At 39.7% G+C, this 25374-nt stretch overlaps 2 protein-coding genes across 3 annotated transcripts in view; both read right to left on the minus strand.

The window, feature by feature from the left end:
- The window catches only part of rabgap1l (RAB GTPase activating protein 1-like), a 119944-nt gene that overhangs the window by 69130 nt on the left and 25440 nt on the right, over positions 1-25374 (minus strand). For both annotated transcript variants that reach the window (XM_062423863.1, XM_062423864.1), the window contains exons 11-13: positions 24007-24136; positions 19361-19454; positions 17621-17771 (exon numbers count right to left, since the gene is read on the minus strand). In XM_062423863.1, the coding sequence (XP_062279847.1) occupies positions 17621-17771; positions 19361-19454; positions 24007-24136 (375 nt within the window). The remainder of the gene's footprint in view (positions 1-17620; positions 17772-19360; positions 19455-24006; positions 24137-25374) is intronic.
- Positions 2804-4073, minus strand: gpr52 (G protein-coupled receptor 52). Its single transcript, XM_062424596.1, has one exon. It carries the CDS (start codon positions 4071-4073, stop codon positions 2955-2957), a length of 1119 nt encoding a protein of 372 aa, XP_062280580.1. The 3' UTR covers positions 2804-2954.

Raw genomic sequence — 25374 nt, forward strand, 5'->3', positions numbered from 1 at the left:
CATGATTATTTCAAGTTGACTGTAGGCTAGCTGCCTCATGTGAAACTGCAGAAGGTCGAAGTAAAAGAGAAGCTGGTGAAGAAAGTAGAGCATGTAGATAACCCAAAGGAGACAGCTGTTTTTTCTGTTTACCAAACCTTGGCTTAAAACAATATTGTCCTTACATTCATTAGGTGGCTAGAAAGACTAGAATGCTCATGATGCTCCGTTTTTGCTGTATGTATAAATATCAAATTGCTTGCTAACACGCCACTAAACTATGATAAGCTAAAAGCTCAGTGTATCTCTGTCTCTAGTGGTCAAAAATTACTTAATGCAGCTTTAAAATGAGGAATGACTCACACAGGGTACTGTTGAGCAGCATAGAATGAACAGTTACAATATCAAGGGGCTGGGTTTGCTGTGTCTAGCGTGGACAAATATACACTACAAGCAAGGCCTAAACCACAGATGACCAACATTACTACATGAGCAAAGAGGGAAATCTCATATTTCATTGGCTGGAGTACGTGGCTGTATTCATGTGAAAGGAATTACGCTTTGACACTGATTCAATGTTTAGGGGAATGTACAAGGTAAATTGATTGGAATGACTATAGCACTGTGCTTTGGTAAAGGGTGAGAATCATAACCAAAGGCAGTCTTTAGTTTACTTTAACAACAAGCATCATCTGCATTTTGTATATCAAAAGCCCCAGATTGGGGAACAGTCTTAAAGTTTTCCCAACCTCTGAGGGCACAGTAAAAGAACATCAGAATTACATTTTTTGTTTTGATACGAGAATACGGTTAATAACCCATCTCATATAAGAAGTCCACAAAAAATACATTAAGGACTCCTTTTTAAGATTAATATATGCCCTTCCCACAACAGTTATCAGTTGGGCACAAACACCATGGAAAAAACAGCCTAGCTGCCAGCTAAATGTTTTTTTCCCCCCTCAAAATGTATAGTGTGATTTATGTGTGTTCACAGAAGCATTGAAAAGTCTGTGGACAGTCAGGCCTGTAGTTTGAGGGCAGTGACTTTTCATGTTTATCAGCAACAGAAATTGTTAAAGCTGAAAGAAAATAGACCAAATTAAACCACAAACCACCACAAGTTAAGCTACTGATAACCTCAAACCTTTACCACAAACAAGCATGTAGTTTTAGATAAGTTTTAACCTCTGGTGAGACCAGATGTATCGGATCTCTTTCACTTGAACTTGTGCCCACCTCTTATACAGAAACATAACGTAACATACACAAACACAATCTCTAACAAAGATAACTGTGTCATAGGCATCTTCAGGTCTAACACTGCTGGTCCTATCACTTTCCTTTTTTTAAAGTGACAAAGGCAAAAATATGAGTGGGTTAAAAGTCCATCAGGTACATTGTTTCTGAAGTAAAATGTAAGATATTTATTTTGCTTTTATGTAATAAAAAATTATATGAAATTCAAAATTAGATAATGGCAATTTATTGTGTCACATTTGTTGTTTGTTCACTATCCAGTACACATGATCTTTCTGTCATGCATTCATGTATCAAACTATTAACAGAATACTCATAACACACCCATACCAGGAAAGGCTGGGATAGGTTATTTCATAAAAAACATGGTGCGGGATTGTTTTCTGCTTAGTGCATCAGTTCACTGCCCTTAATATAGAGGCCTCAGTGCCAAACCATTGTAAACCCTACAGATCCTTGGACTAAATTTTGGAAATAAGGTGCTTTTTAGTAGGGCTGCACCAATCACATGGTGACCAATCATAATCAGCTGACATTTAAATTGGTTTAAAAAAATGTAAGTAGCACATCATTTGTGGAAAATCTGATGCAGGTCACACTACTGCTGTAGGCAATGTGTTAAATGGGTTGAAACTGTCTGTCTACACTATAGATTAGTCACTATAAAAGTGAAAATGTAATTCCTGTTTTGGGGATTTTATTTATTTAGAGGTTTCAATGCTGCTCTTGCAAGTAAAGATAGTTTGATGATGTGATGTTGGAAAATATTATCTACACAGTGCTAATTTGGAGCTTTACAATTAAAGATTGCTGTGCATTGTTATATTAGCAGGACCATTTTGAGCAAAGGTCTGAGTAAACAACTTGAATGAAATTTCAACTGTCTCTCAGATTGTTGAGTAGCCAGTCACTCTATCAAAATGTTTAAAATGTGGCCAGTATATCATGATTTTTGTTGCATCTCTCTCCTATTCACCTACCCACATCATGTTCACAGTCTCAACATAAACAGTCCAGCATAAAAGGACTGCTCACTCTCCTGTTGAAAACAGTCAAGGCCATACACCATCTGTTACTTATCAGCAGCATAATAGCTATCATCATTTTGTTTATATAGTTAAAAACTCTAATATCCATTTACTACCTTTAAACAGGTTTGTGAGCATGAGTATGTGTAGATTATATTGTCTCTGCTAATGACAGTCATAGAAAGTGCACAGATAGCCAATAAAAGGTCAATCTAATTCACAACACAAACACAATGTAACTGGCATTAAACAGTGTGGTCACATTTAATGTCTGTGGAAATATTTGTGAATCTTTTGGAATTTACAGTTATGTCTTCCCATCAGGTCTGACCTGTTTGTTGGCATACAGTGAGATGTAAAGATTGAAAAAGCCTTGAAGAGACTACTTGCTGTGTTATTCATAGCTAAGTCACATACCATAGAATAAAAGCATTCTCTTATTATATCTCTGTTTTGACACTACCCCCATCTCCTTGAAAAGCAGCTTGTAATGCAATAATCTGTGATTTACTGTGACCAAGGCAATGTCACTGATGTCACCTAACAGCCTGTTACAACAGAATTTGTTTTGTGTTTTAAGGAGCCCTGCCAATTTAACTGAGAGTTAACTAGCTAGTCAGCTTGTAGAGATGTATGCTTCCCACTTGTAGGTTCCAGGAGTATCCTCATCCTTTGAAATTCATCCTTTCAGATGGAACATGAGTTTGCTCTCTTCCTTGGTTTAGGCTCCCCAAAGTCCCTGTCATCAGCCGCACAGTGGCTGAAGGAGCAAATTGTCTGCGAGAGCCTTCGCATGCCCAGGCGGAACACACTATTGGACAGGCTGTAGATCACACAGTTGCAAAAGCTGTTGCTAATGGCCAGCCAGGTGGTGATGAAGGAGAGGGCAGGACTATCTAGCACATGGGAGCTCTCTAGCAGGAAGTAGATGATGTAGGGCAGCCACAACATATAGAAAACACTGGTAATGCGAAAGAGCACCATCGCATAGCGCCGATCTGGTCCATGCCCTCCATGATGTCCACCACCACCACCCTCACCAGCCTCCATCTCCTGACTGGGAAAACGGGCCCTCCGTTCACTGATCTCTCTGTTGTGCTGCTGGCAAATGCGAAATATATGATAGTAGGTAAAACACACCACAAGCGCAGCAGGTGCGTAGAGCAAGCATACCACAAAGCCTGTAAAGAGGGCAGAAGTGGGCCAAGAGTGAGCGCACCACTCAAAAATGTCCCCATGATAGCCTGGCTTACCCCATCCAAAGAAGGAGGGCAAGAAGACCAGGCTAGAGTAGACCCAGATGAGTGTGATGCAGCCCCGTAGCCGGCATGGTGTGACCAGCTGGTTGTATGATAATGGTTTAGTTATGGCCAGGTAGCGGTCCACACTAATACAGGCCAAACAGGCCATTGAAACACTCTTGAGAACAGAGATGACATAGCTGAAGACCTGGCATGTGATGGGCTCCTGGACACCTGCTGGGTAGTGGAGCAGAGACAGGGTGGGCACCAGGCAGCTGAGACCCACCAGCAGATCAGCATAGGCCATGGTCTGGATGAAGTAGCTGGTGGTGTAGTGATGTAGCAGAGGTGCACAGTGGAACACAAAGATTACCGTTAGGTTCCCTGCAATTATGAGCACTGTCAAAAGTACAATGACAGCAGTCTCCAGGACGCAAGCCTCTAGTCCTTCATTCAGCCCCCAGCCCAAGGGACAGGAGTGGTTGGAGGCCCTGCCAGGAAAGAAGTCTCCATGGCTACTGTTGGCAATGAGCACTGCTTCCGTTGTCAGTTCAGACTGGTTCATTGTTCTGGGTGCTATCCAGGTGGGTCAGGTTTGTGGTGTGCCACCCATAAGGCAGCTGGCCTGAAACTGGAGAACTGCCTACCCCCCCTCTCGCTCTTTTCTGGGTGTCTGCAGCCTCCCTCAGTTAACAGAGCTCAATACTCTCTCTAGCACACGCACTCTCTCTATTTCACGTTACTCTCACATAGCTGAGTCTCAATCAAATGAACACTGACTGGAGGAAAATCAATACAGCCTCTGGGAGGGTAAGACAACCCGTTCAGCTCCCCTTTTCCAATCACTCATGGTTAGTGAAAATAGTGGGTGGGTAGCAGTCAGGAGTAGAGAGGGAAAAAAAGCTATATTCCTTCAGTAAACCTAAAGCGGAGTAGCATTAGTGCTGTGGCCAGCATCCATCCCAAAGGCGAGTTTCCCTGCTGCTATGCCTGCCAGTCTGTGGCCTCATCGCCTGATTCTAATGAGGGTTGCCACCGGGAGGCTGAGGGCACAAACCGTCCTCACAAGGGCAGAGAGCACAGAAGATGTGAGGGAGGAAATCATATGAAGAGGTTAAAGCATGAAGCAAAGCACAATGGTCTTCTGTCTTGACAGATCCTCGGAAGGGATTAAATAAGTAAGGAGCATATGGCTCCTATTTCACACATAGAGATCAGATGAAATTTACTGAGTGGAGTTACCTTTCAAAAGTACATTTCAGGCAACCAATGCTTATATGAAAAAGCTTCGTAGTAGTCTCTCTTGGTGTATACCAAAGTCTGGTGAAGAAAATTACATCCATCTCTGAATCAACCCTTCAATACAATCCAAAGTTTCACTGTGATATGGGTGATAGTGTGTTTACTATGTAACAGTGGGCTTCCCTTATTTTGGTGGTCCTCTGGTCAGTGTCTGGAGCCCATGTATGCCCAGCTATTGTCTGAATCAAAACACAGACACAGGCTAGAAAAACATGGGGATCTCCGCAGGAGATAATGTCACAGCTCTCTCAGCACACATGGCACTGAGGGAAAAATGTGTTTACAAGGCATCCCTAGGCAGAATGAGGTAAAAAACAAAGCACATCAAAATGTCTGGATGAGTTCTGCCATAAAAGTGATATTAAGTTTAAATCCAAATGAGCAACCTTGCCTCTCAGTTATCTGGACTGCAAGACGCAAAAGACAAACAGATGTCTAGTAGCAGATGAAAGTGTTGAATGTCAGACTCCCATGCAGGCAGGTGAAAGGACTCTCCAGGAGCAATGAGAGGCCAGCTGAATAAGTCAGCGCTCCACTCACTTCGACTCCTCAGCAATCCTGTGGCAGACACTTGCAGAGAGTGGTGTGGGGACGAATTTCCAATGCACTTATTTATCCCATAAACTTGTTACTTGCATTTTGGTGGTGACATTCTGAAGCATTGGCAGAGGGCAGTCTTAGCACCCTTCTCCATAGAATTTCTAACTTGCCTTAGTCTTTTCAAGTATGCGTTCTGTTTGGATGTAGGGATGGGGTCCTATACAGCCTCGCCTTTAACTCCACTGTCAGTATGTCTGTCGCCTTGAACAAAACACTGGCAGCGTAACAAAAGGAGAATCCACTCTAGCAGCATAAAGGAAAGACCAAGTCCCAGTCGGAGTCCTAGTTTTAAGCACTGTCCTCTGCAAACGTCCCTCTTTTACTTCCAACAACGGGACACGTTTTTAATAAATAAATCCTTAGATCCTGGCATACAGAAAGAGATGATCACGGTGAATCTGTCAAAAGCAGCAAGTAAAAAGCGAGGGGAAAAAAAAGATGACTGCGCTGATGGAAATGAGTTAAATCTGCAGCGAGGGAAGCGGGGGGACGAAGAGTCCCTCAGCCCTGGTGCAGTGAGAATGAGAGATGCTGTGACTGGCTTACACTTCCCTCCCTCCCTCCCTCTCCACACAGTCTCCCTAGCTTGCACGCTCAATCTCTCTCTCTTTACACACACACACACACACACACACACACACACACACACACACACACACACACACACACACACACACACACACACACACACACACACACACACACACACACACACACAAAAGCCTCCCTCTCTCGCTCTCTCTCTCTCTCAGCTTCTCGCTCATTGCTCGCCTCCTCCCCTTCTAGCTGCACCTGAGGCTCCCTGCCACATTATTCTGTCTCTCACTCTGGCTTTCTCCCAGAGGTAAATTTGGATACATTTCCTATTTACATATTACTTATCTCTCACAGTCTATTTTCTATTAACTAGACCCCCCCCCCTCTCTCTCTCTTTCACCCCTCCTCTTTTTTCCTTTCCTTGTTTCCTTCCCACTTTTTCCTCTCAGTCTCTCTTCCCATCCTATATATATCTCTCTAAAAAACACAGGTCTACTTAATTTATACATAAAAAACAACAACACTGATATCTAACATGAGATAAAATATCACAGCAAAATAACAAAATGTACATCTCATGACAACCTTATGAGTCACTTTTTACACATTCTCTACTGTGTAAGAAGAAGCAGTGCTTGGTGCCAGTGGTCATCAGTCTCAGCTTGCCACTTTGTTTAATTAGCATATAATGTTATAATGTATATTGTGCGTACAGTTACATGGGACACTCTGGCTATGACGCTCAACCTCCATAATCCCATGGAACATCTAATCCTAGTAAAATGAGTCCAGTCCTTTCTCCAGACTTCAGGTTAATCTAGATACTTTATTAATTCTTTATTTAACCAACAGCTTAGCACAGTTATGCCTGCCCCTTAGTTACAGTTGCCAGGCATTTCGGCCAGTTGGGAGCATCCTCTGGCCAGCAGATGATAAAGAGGATCAAGTGACAGCAAATTGGCTGAGCAGAAGGGAATGGAAAGAAACTGTCAAGCGTCAAGACTGGACAGGAAAAAGAAAAATGTAGCTTAACTTTGTTAAAATGTTTGTTTGTTTTATTTATTTATTTATTTATTTGTTTTTAATTATTAGCGCCTGTTAGAGTCAAAGAGGAGTGTCTGGTTGCAAGTTGGATGGAAAATGGATACTTCGGAAAACAACACTGCACCTGGCCCAGGAGGAGAAGGGCTCACATTATTTCGGGGAAAAAAATGTTTGTAAGGAGCAAACACAACAATCAGAAAGAAGGTGGGGATTTTGCACTATAAAGACCCAAACAACAAGCAGAAGGAAAAATATGCACGAGAAAAATAATTTTGGCTGCTGAGCTGACCATTATGAGTCAGTAAGGGAGCACTACTGCTTAAGTGAACACTTAAAACAGAGTATCTTTAATGGACAAATATAGAAATCCTCACAGCCTACAAGCATACTTACAGCAAATGGACAAAGAATGACATCATACTATTCCCCTTGTCTTATTAAAAAAAACTTGAGTGTTCACAATTTAAATCATCAGAGTAAAATCAAATCTAAACAACAGCAAGAACCATGCCTTCCAGAGGAAAAGTAATTCACGGACAATGGCTGAACATAGATCTCTGATTGAGTGTCCTTGAGGAAGATGTATTAAGATACAATAATACTATACAGGAAAAAGCGGCATGCAGCCAATTCAATTCTTTGACACGGCACCTGTTTATGGCAGAGAATTCAACTGCATGAAAAAGCCTTATACTGCATCGCCAACTTTAAATATGGAGGAAGTAGTGGCTGAAACTTTCTAGTTGCATCTTTGGAAAGACAGTCAAAGTTTTCACTATCCATACTACCAAAAATGTGCTAAAAATTAACAACAATTTGTACCTCCAGTTCAGCAAATCTAGTTATGTTTTAGTTTTCTGCTTCATGTACCAATCTGTCAAATAATTCCATTAAAATAAATAAACCTTGGTAAAATAACATCTCACTAAATAGAAAAAATTATTTTTGTTTCACATTACTGCACATAATGTATGTTTCTCAAATCAAATCACTGTTGAACCAGCGATTCACATTATAGAATGAGTAAAATCCCGATCATGTACTTTGAATTAACAGTTGTCAAGTAAGGTGGAAGATATGTATAACACAGATCATATAAAATTTAAATGATAATAGTGGTTGGTCAGTTGTCACAGGTATTAAAATGTACCCATTATGTTAATCAACATAAAAGCAGTGATGCAACTTCAGACACCGATGGAAGTCAATTTGCTTGAGGTTTATTGTCTGTTAATTGATGTTTGTGAAATCAAAATGAAAGAGTACTCCACTTAAGTGAAGTGAAAGGATCTAATACAAATTGTTTCAAACAATATGACATTCAGGAGGAGAGCTCTTTAATTGTCTTTAAGACCTGTATTCTTCAACACCTATGTTAATTAATTTCCATACAACAAAATGGAAAATCAGAGAGTTCAGAAAGAAATAAAAATAAATCAAAGAAGACTGAAGAAAAAAGTTCACACAGACAGTTCTGTTGTCACTATGGAAGGAGCAAGTCAATGGAGATCTCTCAGCACAGTGCTCTTTACCTTTGGAGGTGGACACTGATGAAAAACACGACCAGAAGGCCACCGTTAATAATTCATTCTGCTCCCAAACAAAGCCAGCGGGGCCACTTCGAAACAAAGGTGGAGGCTGATTCACCTTTTACTGCTTCCCAGCATCCCACCTTCCTCCACCCCTGGGTTCCTGCTGACTCCTGTCTCAACAGCAATGTGTTGTCATAAGCGGGGGGTTTACATCTACATTATAGGCGTTTAGGTTTATCCAGAGCAACTTGCAGAGAATAAGGAGGTTGGGGATTCACCATCTTGTTCAAGGACACTTTAACAGCACAAGGTAACTAAATAATTGAGTGAGCAACGTTTATTTTTGCAGCATCTTTCTAGAGCATGTATCACACAGAACTCAATTAATAGAAACAAAGCAGATGACAGAATTTGTGATCCTGACACAAATGCAGTACCCCGGCTAAGGCCTACTGGACTCTTATTAATTACATGAACTCATGGTATTTTTGACAATACTGGGTGATGATGATAATGCAGCATTTTGTTATGCTTACCATAAATTGAGCAATTGCCAGTTTCTACTCATAATTTGTGCTTTTGCGGCTATTTTCATTCTGTTTAATGATTAACATCTTCTCGTCTTTAATGGGGATACAATTGGCATGTGACAGAGAAGGGGTCTATGCTTAAGCAATATATGCTCTAACTCATATTAGTTCATCTACAACAATTTCAGAGGGATTTTACTGATTTTTTTTTTTATTACTGATTTTAATCTGAAACTGGACCTCATAATCATTGGTAAGGACTTTCAGGTCTTTCTTTTTTCTTAAATGGTATAATATAAATGTAGTGGTTCCCTAGCTCCTATCATAGACAACACCCTGATCCATGAGTCTGGGGGTTGAGATGTAGAGGATAGTTGGTTAGTGGAGAAGATTAGTGTTGGTTCACTGTCTGTATACAAACATACAGTTAGCACGATCAACGGACCAACACTAAACCTGTTTTTTGGGATGGTTTGGCAGGCAGAAGCCAGTATCTATATTTACCAACAGTAGGCCGAGCTTTGTCAGATCCCAGGTTGAAAGCACTCAAGTGAAAGAATCTGAAGCATTGACAACATTAGTAAGCATTGCCTTTAGTGCTGCGTGTATTACTTGCCTTGCCATCTTTCTCACAAATAACGCATTGGAAATTCAGATGTCATAAATTTCCCATATTAATCTATATATATTATAAATTCAGATTTCCATGTAATGAGTGTTACAATTTAAGCACTCAATCCAGTACAACATAACTTCGAAAACATGAATATACTATGTGGTCATTAATGCAATGCCATCTCTGGGTTTTAAAAAAATTGCAGTTGCCTCTCAGTCTCACTGAAGTGAGCCAAGGTGAAGTAAGTTGTGCAAAGCAGCAATTAATTTGTCAAATAAAGGAAAATGAAGCAAGTTATTTGTATTTGGAAGTTACAGTTGTGGAGACACATTCTATTACTGGTTAATATTATAGAGAAAATGCATGAATCAGACACAGTGGGAAGGGGGAAATGTCAAATATAAAGATAGGAGCTACAGTACCTCTCAGCATGTGGAAAACAAAGAGACAGCTATTATTATCACATTTCACTTGACAACAATTTATGTTTAACACCCTTAACAGAAAAAATAAATATATCATTTTCACCTACAGCACAATACTGTTTACACCGCAACTGCTGTAGCTGAATGGTAAAGAGGGAGCTAAAGGTCAAAGACAGGCTGCCTACTGAAATCACCATCTATCATCTTCATTTAATCTCACACCACATGGCGGTGAAGACCTGTCTGACTACTCAGGTTGGGATATTTATATTCGTTATTCTCTAGCTCCTATTGTCCTTGCACCATGTAGGTCATGATACAGCTCTTAGTCACATGTAAAGGCTAAATGTAAACAATATCTCTTTTAACTTTTATTCGAAATGTATTTTTTTTCCATGATCATGCTGTTAAAAGTTTAGCTTGATCTCACAATAGTTTAGAAGTGTTTTTTGGTCCCTTTTAAATGTTGAGTCTACACTAACCTGATACAGCTGCATAACATGAAAGCCAAGTTTGCATTTTACATGTCCTTTTTTCACAACACTAACATATATACAATATAGTACTGTACTTTTCTCATAGGGAACATGAAATGCGCAGTCAGTTGGTGGCCTGATGTATGTGTCACTGTATATTCAGGGGTTATAACATGTTTCTTTTTTCTTCCAAACTGGGTTAAATTTAAGCTTTTAATGGTTAAACTGCACATAAACAACATAAATTATACAGCCTTCCCAAACAAAGCCTATCCATAATTCACTCAAAACCTGAATTAAAATGTTAATGATATTGTTCATGCAGATTCTTGCACATTTATTGAATCAGGAGAATCAAGCTGGTGCAACTCTGCTCAGAGGAATAGGCAGAGCACTACTGTAGTTGTGAGTCTACAGTCGGTATGGGGACTGAGACACAGAAGTGTTGTGACCAGAGAAGACGCTGCAGGCTGGATCTCCTTAATCCGAGCTGTCATATCAGTGTCAGGATGGCTAGGAGGCTATGCTAATACACACACAGTGCATGCACTCACTACAGTATGGCAGCATGATTACAGCTATAATGAATAACCTTATTTTTTTAAATTGTGTTACCACAACTTTGGCATGTTGATTTCAAATTGTTGATTGAACATGTTGATTTTTTTTAATGAAAAGTTTCAACATACACAGTTATGTATATACACACATGTAGGTAAGTACCATAACAATCTATCTATCTGATAGTCATGTGACATGATTTGTCTAGCTTGTTTAAACAAATAAATAAATACCTACAGAAATGACAGATCAGATTTTTTTCTTCCATACATTGATTTTCCTGAAGCTATGGAGGAAAGACGGTCTGTCCTTTTTATGGTGCCTACAGGGTTCCTGCTGTAGATATGTGAATGGGAGCTGGGGGCTGCATTATGGAGACACACACAGAGCTGGAAGTGAGGGGATGCTGTGAATAGGCCTATATTGTAAGGAGGGGAGAATGGGAGTGGTGTTGCTTGGCTGTGTTGTGGCCATAGAGTGCAGCTGGTCCCTACAGATACTATGAAGCAGGATGGGATAGTGGGGAGTATGTGTGAGTGTGTATCTTTGTCTGAAAGGCTGTGATTGACAAGACTTTGGACCCTAAAGGGGAACTTTTCATCCATGAATGATTGGAGACCTTAAGCCAGTGGAATTATGTTTATGTATGTGCATAATGTGTATCTGTGCATACATGCATACTGTATTTTCAGCTAGCGGTGAAATCCTTGTATAACTCTCATATCTCTAAAATGTCAGTGCTTGAGAACCTCCATTGTGATTGTTTGAGAACCTATAAAAACTTTTGTTTTTAGCTTTGATCACACTGCACTTTACCAATAGGTTTTTTTTTTAATTCTACAAGGTCTTACAAAGGTAGAAACATAAATATCACCAAACTTGGAATTCAAAGGTTTGACAATCAATACAGATTTGCATATCATTTAATTCTGGCTAAAAATATAAGTTAGTGTAAACTAAGAAGCCTCCCTCTGTACTCGTTTTGGTATACCGCATACAGCATGTATATAGAAAGTATACAATGTGCTACATGTATACATATAGCGTACAGAATCCAAGGAGGGTTTAATTTAGGGCAACTGAACTTTGTTAAAGATACTTGAATAAGTTTTGCCTCTACTCAAGGGGCTTCATCCATTCTAACTGACTGGTGGGGAATCCCAGATGTTTAACTTCTGTGGTGTCAATGACTGCACAGGGACTCCAGAGATTCAACCCTCCTTGGATAACCATGATCTTGGTGACGGAGAATCTTCACTGACATAGTAAGCAGTAGTAACTGCAGTGGTTGTCGCAAGGTTGCAAAAGTAGTACAGGAAATTTGGGTCTGTGTATTCAGTAGTTGGCCGCCTACCCAGGTTCCAATTATCCAAATATCAAGTGCTAAATGAACTAAGGCAGAATGTTAAGAGACAAAGGCAAAAGGAAACAGAATTGTCATGGAGACAACTTCAAGCAGAGAGACGTCCATAGACCTTGGCAGTTACCATGGTAGCCTATCTTATGTACATTGTACTCCATGTATCTGTATGTGGGTTATCAGGCGTGGGAGTAGTATTATTCTAGCCTGGCTGCATGGGTGATGCTACCTTTGATTGTACACTGACGTTAAATGTCATCGCTAAGCTGGTGCCTGGCCTGAAAATGATTTTTTATCAAAATGTAAAGAACCTCACAGCCGTGGTTTACTTTACTCTTAGATTTCATTACAACCTTTGGAGAGGGTCGGAATTCTAAACTACCTAAGTTTAGGATAAAATCAGCAAATGATAGACACAGAAAAACTTTTACCTGACATTTATTTCTGTACCAAGCACCTGCATTTCTCAATTAAACAAAATCATGCTGCAGTAACAAAGCGTGCTCAGCGAATCAACCAATAGGACAAAAACATCGGGGATGGGGCCATGACAGCCCCAGTACCCAAACAAAAGACAGTGATGACACACTACTACAGTAGTTGGGGTTGGGTATTGAGAGACAAGACAGGTTTTGCATCTGTGTTTCTGTCTACATGGCAAGTTATGCATGCCTTAATGTAATTGTAAAATATTTCAATTTGGTGCAGCAGAAAAATTTGAATCAGAATCTATGCAATAAAAATTGTACCCATTGCTAATGATTAGTAATAATTACCTTACCCCTCTCACTTGTACAGTTTGTTTAGCCAGGGAGAATAACACAGGATATTGTTCAAAAGGACTGAATATAAAAGTTAAAAAGGAAAAAAAATTGTGGCAAAACAATTGCCTTGAAAAACTCTCCGTTTCATACAGTGTAAGGCTTCTTACAACCAGCTGTGGTGAAACCGCTGTTCCAGGCTTCTGATTACAGCCGTCGTACCTGTAGAGAGATCCTGACCTCTGTTAACACACTGGCTGTGCTGTGACTGAGATTGGGCTTTAGAAAGGCAGGCCTGGAAATAGCTGGCTGAGCTTTTTTAAGCTGTGGGTTCAAGCGTGGCAGCACATCTTGGTCTTGTTCAGCTCTAGGGAGACGCAAAGGTTGTTCAAATGTCACTAGCAAACCCCCAACCCCGACCCCAAACACAGTGCTGCGCCAGCCGAGAAAGGAGTTATTTGTGAATGTCTCAGATGCCCCGAGGCCATGGTGTGTGTGACAGATTGTGTATTTGTGACTCTGTGTGTGATGACTGTAAATGAGAGCAGTACAACTGAACAGCACCACTTAACATGACACTTGCAATCTATGATATCAAGGTAGCCGGCCACAGGCCACATGCTACTCAGTGCTCAGTAAGTTAGTCTAACCCAGTGGTTCTCACCTCTGGAAAGGACCCCACTAGAGGTCACAAGATCATTTTAGAGGTTCGCAATATGATTTATAGGCTCAGAAAATAATATATTCATTATTTCTACACTTTTCTTTTTACTGTGATTCATTTTAACCCCTCAATCTGCACTGACAAGAGAAAGGTAACCAGTCACACTCTAGGTAATTTATAGTAGCCAAGTACCTGAATGAACTACTCAGTGTGCTCAGATAACTAACCATTATTAACACCTCGAGGCAATGGTGTTGGTCTGTGTGTATGCGTGTGTGTCTGTCTGCATATCAATGATGACAGCACATGACACACATATTATGTTCAGGCTAAACAAAACACTTAATGTCTATATTGTAATTTACATATGACTAGATCACATTTAACTGTTGACGCTATATAATAATTTTCTGTCCTTTAAACATTAGTCATCAAATGAACCGCACAGGCATGAATACAACAAGCTCACAACAGCAGCAACAAAAGTAATATGAAAGTTTGGCTGTTTAATAGGTTTGTTTTCATGATGCTTGTTTTTCCTCAAGACCATAAAACCTTTTCATCTGTCGAGGTGTTGATACTCTTTTACTACCTGTCCTCCAATCACCAGTCATCTGAATTAGATTTCAAAACCCTGACAAATACTACCATGTCCCGAACACACAGGAATTAAATGCGTGTGAATCACACATTTTTTAAGTACAATACAAACATAGGTTTCATAAGAAATGTTTCAACCTTATCTCTCTTTTCTATCTAAACTATTTCCTTACTGTGTCACTAACATGGGAGTGACAACATATTACATAAGAATTGCACATGATTCATTCCTAAGGGTGAAATATGAAAGGCTAAAGGACAATTCACTTCTGACTTTTCAAAGACCTTTATACAGTTTGGGAAACACTATGAGATAAAGTTTCCAGGTTTATGCACATATAAATGAAAAACCAATAAACTTTTCTCTCATATATTTCAGTATAGAGCCTCTATGAAAGCAAACTTTTCATTTGAAAAGCAGTGCAAGTGTTAAAATGTAGCTCAATATCCATGTACAATAAATAACCAGAACTCTGTTAGTGATGTGGGTTTAAAACTAGAGTAGAAACCACACATAGTTTAACCGTGTCAACTGTAGATCACTAACACAACGACCGTCCAGAACCCCTGGTGATACACAGTGCTGATTTATGACACCGATACCCCTTCCATAAGGGCGACAGTCCAATTACTTAGAATTCAATCAGCATTAACGTCGTCACTGAGCCCAGACAACAGACATTAATAAGCTCCACATCGCCTTCGCCATTGCTGTCATTTGCCTCTGTTCCCTCTTTCCCTCCCTCCTCCATCTTCCCTCAGTTCCATTCATTTGGTGCAGCTATTAATAGCCCGGCCACCCGCCTATCAATACCATCACTACTCCAGCAAGCCAGAGGATGTGGGCGTGGACCAGTCAGTGGAATGAGAATAAATGAGTTGAACTACAGAAGCTTGGTCTTATGTAAGGAGAGACGAAGAGGGAGTAGGAGAGATATATAGAAAAATATAGCTCATGTAAGAAAAAACAAAGACAGAAGCACTGGAAAGAAAGAAAGAAAGAAAGAAAGAAAAAAAGAAAGAAAGAAAAAAAGAAAGAAAGAAAGAAAGAAAGAAAGAAAGAAAGAAAGAAATAAAGACTGGAAGCTGTGGAAGGGGAAGAAAGATTACATTGGAGAGATGAAGAAAAAAGGAGTGCAAGGTGAAGAAATACGACATCAAGACAAACATAGTCGCTTTTTTTTTTAACGGATAAAGATGGTGAGACAAAGAAAGACAGGAATTTACACAGTAGGTGAAAGACAACTAAAAATATGTGAACCAGGAAAGAGAGAAATCTGCCAGCTCGCTTGATGTTTACACACATTCCTTTTCTCCAATTCTCCCCTCACTGACTACAGTGTCATATTTATGGGTTCACATTCTTCCCTCTCTCTATTTTTCTTCCTTCTATCCATCCCCCTCTCTCTCTGTGTATTGATCGTGGCAGGTAGTTTCACTCCTCTCTGTGAGGTAAAGAGAAAGACTATTGTATTAACCATAAAAGCGAGGACCTTTGTCTTCTTTGTGTGTTTATAGCACCTCCTCCTCCTCCAACTGCTGCTGCTGTCTGGTCCAGTTGGGCTTTGTCATTCATCCTATTGATTTACAAGTCTTACGCTGAAAATCCAAAGATGGGTCACAGACCTGGGCTGCATAACTTCACCCACTAGGAGACTTGAAGATCGTAGTTTTATTAAATACATAAAGGGTTAATCAATACAGTTCGCAGGACACTAAAGAGTTATCATGTAATTCAGAAAATCGTGAAAATAATTGAGTAATTATTGTGACCATAATATCAAGTAAAGCACTATTGAATGGATGGCACTGTGAAACTACAGAAGCATAAGGAGCTGCATATGTAACTAAATAAAATGTATCTCCATGTATCAAAATTACATATATCTGCAGTCTCAAGCAGTGTGTCTTATATTTAGCAGCAATGGCTTTATATGACCCACAGTTGAATTACATTTATTAATGTGTTTTCGAAATAAATACAAATCTAAGTCAACAACCGTTAAAAAACTTGCTGGTCCAATTTGATTCAATATTAAGGTCGATAGAAAATTCTTCCCATCACTTATTGTTGGGCATTGAACCATTGACCTTTACCGTGACTTTGTCCTCCTCACTACTAGTTGCCTTCGTTACTAGCAAGGAGGGTTTGGATATTTGTGTTTGGGATTACATTTTTACTGTGACTTTGTTCTAGTCTTGAAAAAGTTGTAAGTCACTCTAAAGAAGAGCATATTACAAAGTTTAAATTGCGATTGCTGTTGGCGGTCCCTGTCAGCAACAGAACCGGACTCACTTTCTCCGGCAGTGTCAGTGCTCTGAGTTATGCAACAGTTGTGATCACAGCACTTTCATCTAAACACAACAGAACAAACAGGCAACACACAGCAGTTTATTTAAACTGTGCCAAATATGTTACATGTGAACACACCCAGCAGTTAAATTTCCTTTCTAAGAAAAATTCGCTTTAATTTCTTGAGGGCTCCCTGGGAGGCTAAAGGGCCAGCAGGAGATGTAATAGACTTGAGACAGCACTGCGTGCGCTTAAATGTCAACGCTAAATGAGCGAGTTCAGAGGAACAGCAGTAATGACAGCAGTATTATATACGTATGTTGGTACCCTGAGAAATACTCTTGTAGACAAAATAAGGGGGGAAAATCCGTACTTCTTTTCATTATAGTCACATTATACCATTTTACTGACTATTTTCCATATTTTACATTAATATGGAGAAACAATCTTGGAACCCATCGGCTAGCTGTCTGATAACGATTGCAGTGGGCAATATTAAAAGGCTTCCGGTACCAAAGTCTTGTCCCGTTGCCCACAGATTCTGCATTCATTTGCAGATATCTGTTTATAAAGATCAATGGAAACATGACCACATAGCCATAAAACAAACAACTACACACATCACACACATTTGAGTCAATGAAAAGACACGAAATCTATCAGAAAAAAAAAACAGCTCTGAGGTCAGTATGTGATAAACATCTTTTGAAATTGAAACACACACACCTGCTAAAATCCTGGTTGAGTTTTAGCCCTTATACTGTACTTTCACACACTAACATGAATGCAACTTGCGTGCGTGCTTGTTTACCTTGGTGATGAGGATGCGGTAGTGCTCAAGCATGTCGTGGTTGTCGTGGCAACCAGCCAGCAGCTGCCAGACTTCTGCTCTTAGTGGCTCAGGAACACCACTGCGAACCAACGAGGGCAAACCCTTTGGACGACTGGACAGGTTCCCATGCCTGGCACACACACACACACACACACAGTGAATCCATTATTTCATAATCTCAATTATATCAATTCAACCACTTATATTAATTTAAAGAAGTAAATGCTTGCCAAACTGAAGTACCCATGATGCACCAACACTCATTTTGTGTTAATGGCACAAATGTGGAGCTTATTTTTTATGTCCATTGTATAATTAGATCATAATGCAATGAAGTATTTTCTCATCATTCTGGTCAGGTAGGGATGACTATTTGTACAGCTAAATACAATTAATCAAACTAGGAGCTTCCCAGTACCACCACTGAAAGCTGCTGTGGTTCCATCCTGTAGTATTGAGTATTATCCGCAGTGCTGCCATGCTGTTAACAGTTCTCCCACACAAGAAAATATCCTGCTCCTGAAAACACATTGTCAGCTCTTTTTAATGATGCTTGAAATCTCATCATAATGTATTTATTGAGGCCATACGAAAGCAATTTCCTGATGAACTACTTCACTTCTTTGTGCTGATGCAATCGCAAGAAAACAGGCTGTGAAATCAAATGAAAATCCAGAAACATCTTTTATTCAGTTAATTATGTGTCTGTACCAAAAGCTGTATGTATTAATGCTGGCTGTTGTTAATGCACAAAGTATTATAAGTATGACAGTATGTGTCATAGCAGATAAATGAATAGTTGTGTCTGAAGGGTGAACTGTTTTCCATACAAAGAGGAATGATAAAACAATCAAACTGCCATGGTGGAGCAGACCCCAGGCCTGCAAATCACACTCCTTTTAGTCTTTGTCCCCTACACCTTTTTAGCATCTATGTGTCATGGCATACTGCCTTTGAGCGAGATGAAGCAGCTAAAGAGCATTTTCTTCTATCTACAATCCTCATGCCATCAATTGTTGTTTTTGTTTTTGCTGTATCCTAATATAAGCTGATTCTGCTGTGATTCAATCTCAAGTTACCTATAAATGACAACTCTTCGTGAGCAATATTTATGTGTAATAACTCTTGAAGTCTGATTTTTTTCCCCCCTCAAAATTCCACCCAAATTTCTTTAAATTGATATAATTATTACAGAACAGATTGTTTTATGATTTTAAATACCTTTACACAAAATCTAAATATTCTAAATATCTTCTGCTTTTTTTTTTCTTTTACATATTTCACCAAAATATAGTCAGACACATTTGGAACAGATTGAAAGACTGAAAATGTTAAATTAAGGTCTACATTTGAACAAATCGCCTGTAACAAAAAAAAAGAAAAAAATAAGTTTTTATCTCAGGCTAAATTTTGACTGTTTCTCCACCATTCACCTCTCAACCAATTTTGTATCTCCAGTCTTTTTATTTCTTAGTGTGGTATCTCCATTTCTTCTTGTGTTTCTCCATACTTCTCTAGCTATCTCCTTTTAAGTCTTCCCGCTGATACTTCTGTATACAATTCCATATCTTCATGTTTCTTTCTATTCTCTATATCATTCTTCTCCTCCCTTCCACATCTGCTTCTACCTTACTGTTCAAACTGAACTCTCTCCACATCTCATCAAAATTGTGTCTCAATGTCCAATTTTCAGTCTCTCTGTCTCTTTTGAAGCCTTACCATCTGTTGAGGATTGCTCCCCAGGATTCCAGGGTTTTCTCAGGACAGTCTTTGGAAACATCTCCTGTCCCACTGTAGATTTCACTGTCACTATCTGCAAGAAACACAAATGCACAGAGATATTAATATTTAGTACCTATCCTGATATCGAGACCTTCAGCCACATGAGAACACAGGACTAAGACCATTACCTTGTACAGTGCCTTTAAGACTGTCTCAAATTTAAAATGTTGTGTTTTCTTTGTGTTTGAACATTACACACAGCATTAAGGACATGTTCGGTCCTTAAGATGCTTCATCACTTGTACCAAGACACTGCATGGGTTCTACTGATTGGTGAAGTGTCCCAGGCATTTTAACCTCATGAATTTCACATTTGAGTCTTTAAGATCATAGTGGCAGCAATGTGAGATTTATCAGATCTATAAATGTACAGTAAATGTATCACAAACTGAATAAAACTCCATGTGAGGGAACTCTGAAGAGGTACTGCAAATTTTAGAACCAGTTAATATTGATGCCACACAGTCAAATGCAAGAAGGAGAGTGCAGTGCCTACACTTTCCATTATTGCTGTGCTTCTGTCTGGCAGTTCGCAAGGCAGACAAGAGGCAATCAGCACAGCGAACCACTTGTGTTTAGATGCAGAAGCACTAATTGACTGTCTGGCCTGCTCTGCTGCTGGAGAGAAGAACCGATTCCCACACATAAGCCGCCCACTGGAACGAACACATCATCCACACACAGAGTCACAGAGTATGTCCAGCATGTATAGCGATTACACATGTGATGCAAAAATACTGCTGTCATACTGCGACACAGAAAAAGAAGAAACTCTCCCTTTACTCTCATTCAGTCCATACTTATGACTTTTCTTGGTCCTGGTACTTACCTGTACCCTATAATGCAGCTTTTTCCTGTACTACTAAATTAAAATGGATGTAGACAAAGCTTTTCTGTATTATTTAGATATTATATCTATAACAAAAGAATAAGTCCCCTCTCTGTCTCAATGAGAAGTAATGTTTGAAGTTTATTTACTCAGACAATATTCAAACACAGCACTTTGATAAATATATTTCACTACAGTATTTATGATGCTGAGACAATGGAATCAATGACTATGATTTGCTCAGCTTGACTAATTTCCTTTGCCACAGAAAAAAGGACAAAGACACTACACATCTATAAGGCTTAAGCTAGTGTCATTCCAGTATGGCTCTTCTTTTTTCATCATATTACATGAACAAGATGAAAAACAATGTATCATAACTGGCTTGATAACGACATCCTGGTGACCTACATAAAAAAAAGGACAGCAGGTGTCTTCAATCTTTCAGGGAGTCTAAATTCGACATTTTTAAGGTCAGTTTTATTAAAGCCAGTCAGAGTAAACTATTTTACAACTGACAAGAAAAACACACAATGGTGGCATTGAGGACATGGCATTAGGCTTCACTGATATCTCAACAACAAAACCAAACAGCAACAGCTCTCAAAAGTGTGAACAGGCATCATTCACTCCTTCTGAAGATTTCACTACGGCCTTGACATTAAATAATGAGTTGCAGCATTTTCTTATAGAACATCAAGCCACTGCTGCTCCTATACATCCTTACAGCCTCAGCAGGAGCTTTTCATGTCTTTATAAATGCTTGATGAGCCCTTTCAAATGGTTCAGACCCAGCACAAAGCTGCTGCCTCTATCCTCAGATTGGCTCGAGCCACGTGGCGAGGAAGCGTGAGTCCAATGCCACTGCCAACTTACCAGGTGATGAAAGAAACTGTGAAGACGAGGGACATTACTGTTACCTTTTAATCTGGAAGGGTCTGTGCATTCAGTATAGGATTACTTTCAAACAGGATCCCTCTGATGTTGAAGCCACTAGTAGATTGGTTTTGTGTAAATTAAGGCTAGGGGAAATACCCTACAGGTACCATGAACATGTTTACTATTTTACCTTACTTTAATGTGCTTGTATTTACATCCTTTGTTTTCTTAATTTTATATCCTTTAGTATGTTTTGCACTTTCTTAATCTATACGTAATTTATACTATAATGATCTGGCAGCAGTTTACTGCATCAATCAAGCTTTTTCTCTCTCATTGTGTTGAGTTATGCAGACAAAGGATAGTATAGATACTGTATAGGATATATGGATGTGTATTGTGTACAGTGTGATCATAGTCTGCATGGATAAATATTACAGTGTGTGTGTGTGTGTGTGTGTGTGTGTGTGTGTGTGTGTGTGTGTGTGTGTGTGTGTGTGTGTGTGTGTGTGTGTGTGTGTGTGTGTGTGTGTGTTGTGCTCGCACATGTGTATAAGAAAGGGTAACAAATAACACAATAAGCAACAATCACAAAGCATGCTGTGAAAAGAAAATAAAGAATGTCTGCTTCAGGCCCATTTTCCATAATGAAGCTTCCAAGAAGGAAGAAAAAAAACATCCACATGAATTGAATGTGTGTGTGTGTGTTCGCAGCGGTGGCATCTACACTGGGAGTGTATTCATTTCTGTACACAATGAGGCTGACCTCCAGCTCCACGGCCCTGAGCGCCTCCAATTTTCAGCTCTGGGGGAGGAGTGGGGCATTATAGAAAAAGCCCTGTGAATGGGTCCCACAGTGCCAGTTGAAAGCCGTCAGCGCTGGCCGTGGTGGCTGACTCGTGACTTTGGGGCGAGTCGGCAGCTAGACATAGGAGAGACAATTTCTGCCTCCCACTCTGTTAATACATTTTTGGGCTTCAAGGTGAAAAAAGTAAGGCTGCTGGCAGCACAGGAGTAAAAGAATAAGGTGGAGCAACAGAATATGATGCAGATCAGCCTACAGTGTTACAGTCGATCTTCCCATGTTGCTGTATCACAATTTCACATTTAAAAAAAAGGGATTTCAAGGTATATATTCAAGGTATAACACACATAACAGCTAAATGAATAAAGAAATGTGCGCCTTCACTCAAACCAGCATCATAAAGCGTGCAGTCTGAATTATGGCTCAGCCTAATCTGCGACACCTGCACTACCGAGCCGGTGGTCAGGTGGAAATGCCAGTCCTGTTTGTATTAACTGGGTCATGTTTGGGAAACACTAAAGTCTAACTGAAAGTGTTACTGCTGTTTTGCCTCCATCCCTCTGGCAGAGCTGCCATTATTAATGGAATTATCAGCGAGAATTGTGTTGAAATTCAGTGTATTTAACTTAGTGCTTAAGACATATCCCACACAACCACAACATCCATGGTTTAATTCTGGCAGGGGACCTTTGTGGCACAATGCTCTCCATCTGTATCTCCTCATTTCCTGCTGTCTCGCTACTGTCCACATCTGAGATAATAAAGCACCCTTCACTCCCCCATTTTATTTATTTTTTCATTAACAGATTCAGTGTCTTAATCAAGACTATTATTGGGCTGTAACACCTCAAGCACCTTGGTTCTGTATAACAATCTATTCAGATGGTTGTTGGTGCCAAATGATCAGTTGGCATCTATATAGTTGCCCAAAGCTACATTTGGAACCAAAGAAAGTTTAATTTTAGTTTTTGTGTTTTATTTCATATTGTTGTCATTCTGACAAATGTAAACACCTATCGCTATTTAGATGGTTACAAAGGTCATTCATTTTTGGTTTGTTATACTTAACTTTGGAAGAAGGCTGTTCATTTCATCAATAAGTGGGCATGGGGGTATTACATGGTAGTCTGACACTGCAGTGCTACAGTGCTATGAGCCAACAAGCCCTAACAGGATTGGACTGAGCTTCAAACCAAGCCACTCACACAAGTTCATACACAAGCATGCATACAATCACAAAATAGCGATCCAAAAACCATGAGATTCTGCCTGCAGTGCATTGACGTGCACAGCATAACACAGACAAAAATCTGTTGTAAACTGCAGAACATATGCCCCTTCTCTCACACATATACAAACAAACTCAAACTAAGTCCCCACAATCTATCTACACTGTTGTTATCAGATGCCTTGCACATGGCTCCCATTTACACAAATTCAAACACACATACATATATCATTGCCAATGTCTATGTGCTGAAACTAAATTAAACTTCACACTTGATTCATCTCAGCCAATGAATAGTACACATGTGTTCTTGTGACAAGGTTTTGCTACCAAAAAAACAAAAAACCCTAGGTTTGTGTGTGTTGGTAAACCCCCATTTCAGAGTGAATATCTGGACATATGATCTCATTCAGATGAGGCATTCATGCCATCCAGAAAAAGACTACTGAGCAAATGCTCCCTCCAACAAGTAATTTTTGGTAAAGCAACTCTCTTCTTTTTTTTGCCTCTGAAGGTTCACTGACGTGTCTCGTTTTTCTCTGATATTGAAGGCGGCGAGAGATTTGTACAGCACTATGCAATGAGAGGGCGCATTTTTCAATCAAGCAAGACTTGGAAGACAAATTATGTTGAATTGTGGTGTGCGTGCGTGTGTGTGTATTTGGGGGGCAGGCTTTTTGATGAAGAATTCTGGCATCTTATCATTGAGATGAACAGAGACACAGGAGGCCTAACTGGTGTTTCAAAGACTAAGCATTATTGCATATTGGTGATTATGTACAGTACTTACTGACAAAAATGGTTAGAAAAAAACTGAGGAAAGTACAGTAAGCTTTTCATACCTTCATCAGCCTCCTCTTCCTCAGTGGGTGAGGCCAGTTGTCCTGTTCCTTCATTGCTTCTCTCTGCCTCCCTCTGAAGACTCACCACCTCATACACAGCATCGCTCTGACCCATCCTGTCTGGTGCTTGCTACACACACACACACACACACACACACACACACACACACACACACACACACACACACAGAAAATGTAATGGAGAATATATGTATTATATAGAAAATGTACCTTCTTTCATCTTAAAAAAAACAATACCTGAATTATACTAATATACAGTACAAGTGAGTTTTAACTGGATGTCATTTTGATCACAGAATGACTGATATGGTGTATCTGCAGTGTACAGTTTATAACCCTTCACTTTCATTCAACTGCATGGGTCACAAATCTAAAAAGTTGCAAGCTGCAATCCAAATATGAAACAACGGCAATTATTACAAAAGCTTGTCATCATTTAGGGTGTGAGATGTTCAGTTCATTGGCAATGACTAGTTACTGATTCAATCACAGGAAAAAGTCAGTGAGAAGTCTGGGTAAAGTGTTTCTTTGCAGCCTTAAGGACATAACCAATATCAAGACTGTCAAATAAGCACAAGAGTTATGACCTAGCACCAAATTCTTCAAATCATCCCCTCCAATTTGTCCAGAACAGACGACAGTCCCAGCTCCAGAGAGATCAATTACTATACAGGTACCATTGTGTCAGTATGAGATTGGCAGTTGAGGGTTAATCTCAAGAAGGTTATCAGCACAAGCACCCTTAGACCTGACATCAACCAACTGTCTGAATCGATCAAAAAGGTGGAATGGCTAGAGCTTACAGTCCCATGAGATGACACCAATAAAAGAAAAGGGACCAGTGTGAACTAGTGGAAGAACACAGCCATCAGGGGTGGAAGGTCTGCTGGAACCCAACCGTTGTGGGCTCTGAGGAGTTTGCAGGCTAGCACCTCAATTAAGTTATCAACCAAGTGAAATAGATAGGGGAGAAAAAGGAAAGCCATGGGCGGCCACTTGCAGCTAACCATCTTGCACAAACTGACAAGGTTAACTGACCAGTGTGCAGTGATGATGAGTACAGTAAGAGCAAGAAAATGTAAAGATAGGAAGATAGGAGATAGAAAAGTTGGACAATGTGAACTTACAAGTTAACGATTGAACCAGCTTTCATCAACTGAATATGGTTTTGTTTGCTCATATATTTGTAGCAAAGGTTGTTGAAAGACTTGGCAGAATTTCTTCATTTTTAAGAACGATACAGATACAGTAATCAAATATTTCTCCTTTGCAGTCATGATACTTGTAAGATTTAGTCATTTTCAAACATAATCAGACATTTTAAGTCTCTTGATTTAAATTGTACTT

Source organism: Scomber scombrus, chromosome 8 (genome assembly GCF_963691925.1).
Source record: "Scomber scombrus chromosome 8, fScoSco1.1, whole genome shotgun sequence".
Classification (NCBI taxonomy): domain Eukaryota; kingdom Metazoa; phylum Chordata; class Actinopteri; order Scombriformes; family Scombridae; genus Scomber; species Scomber scombrus.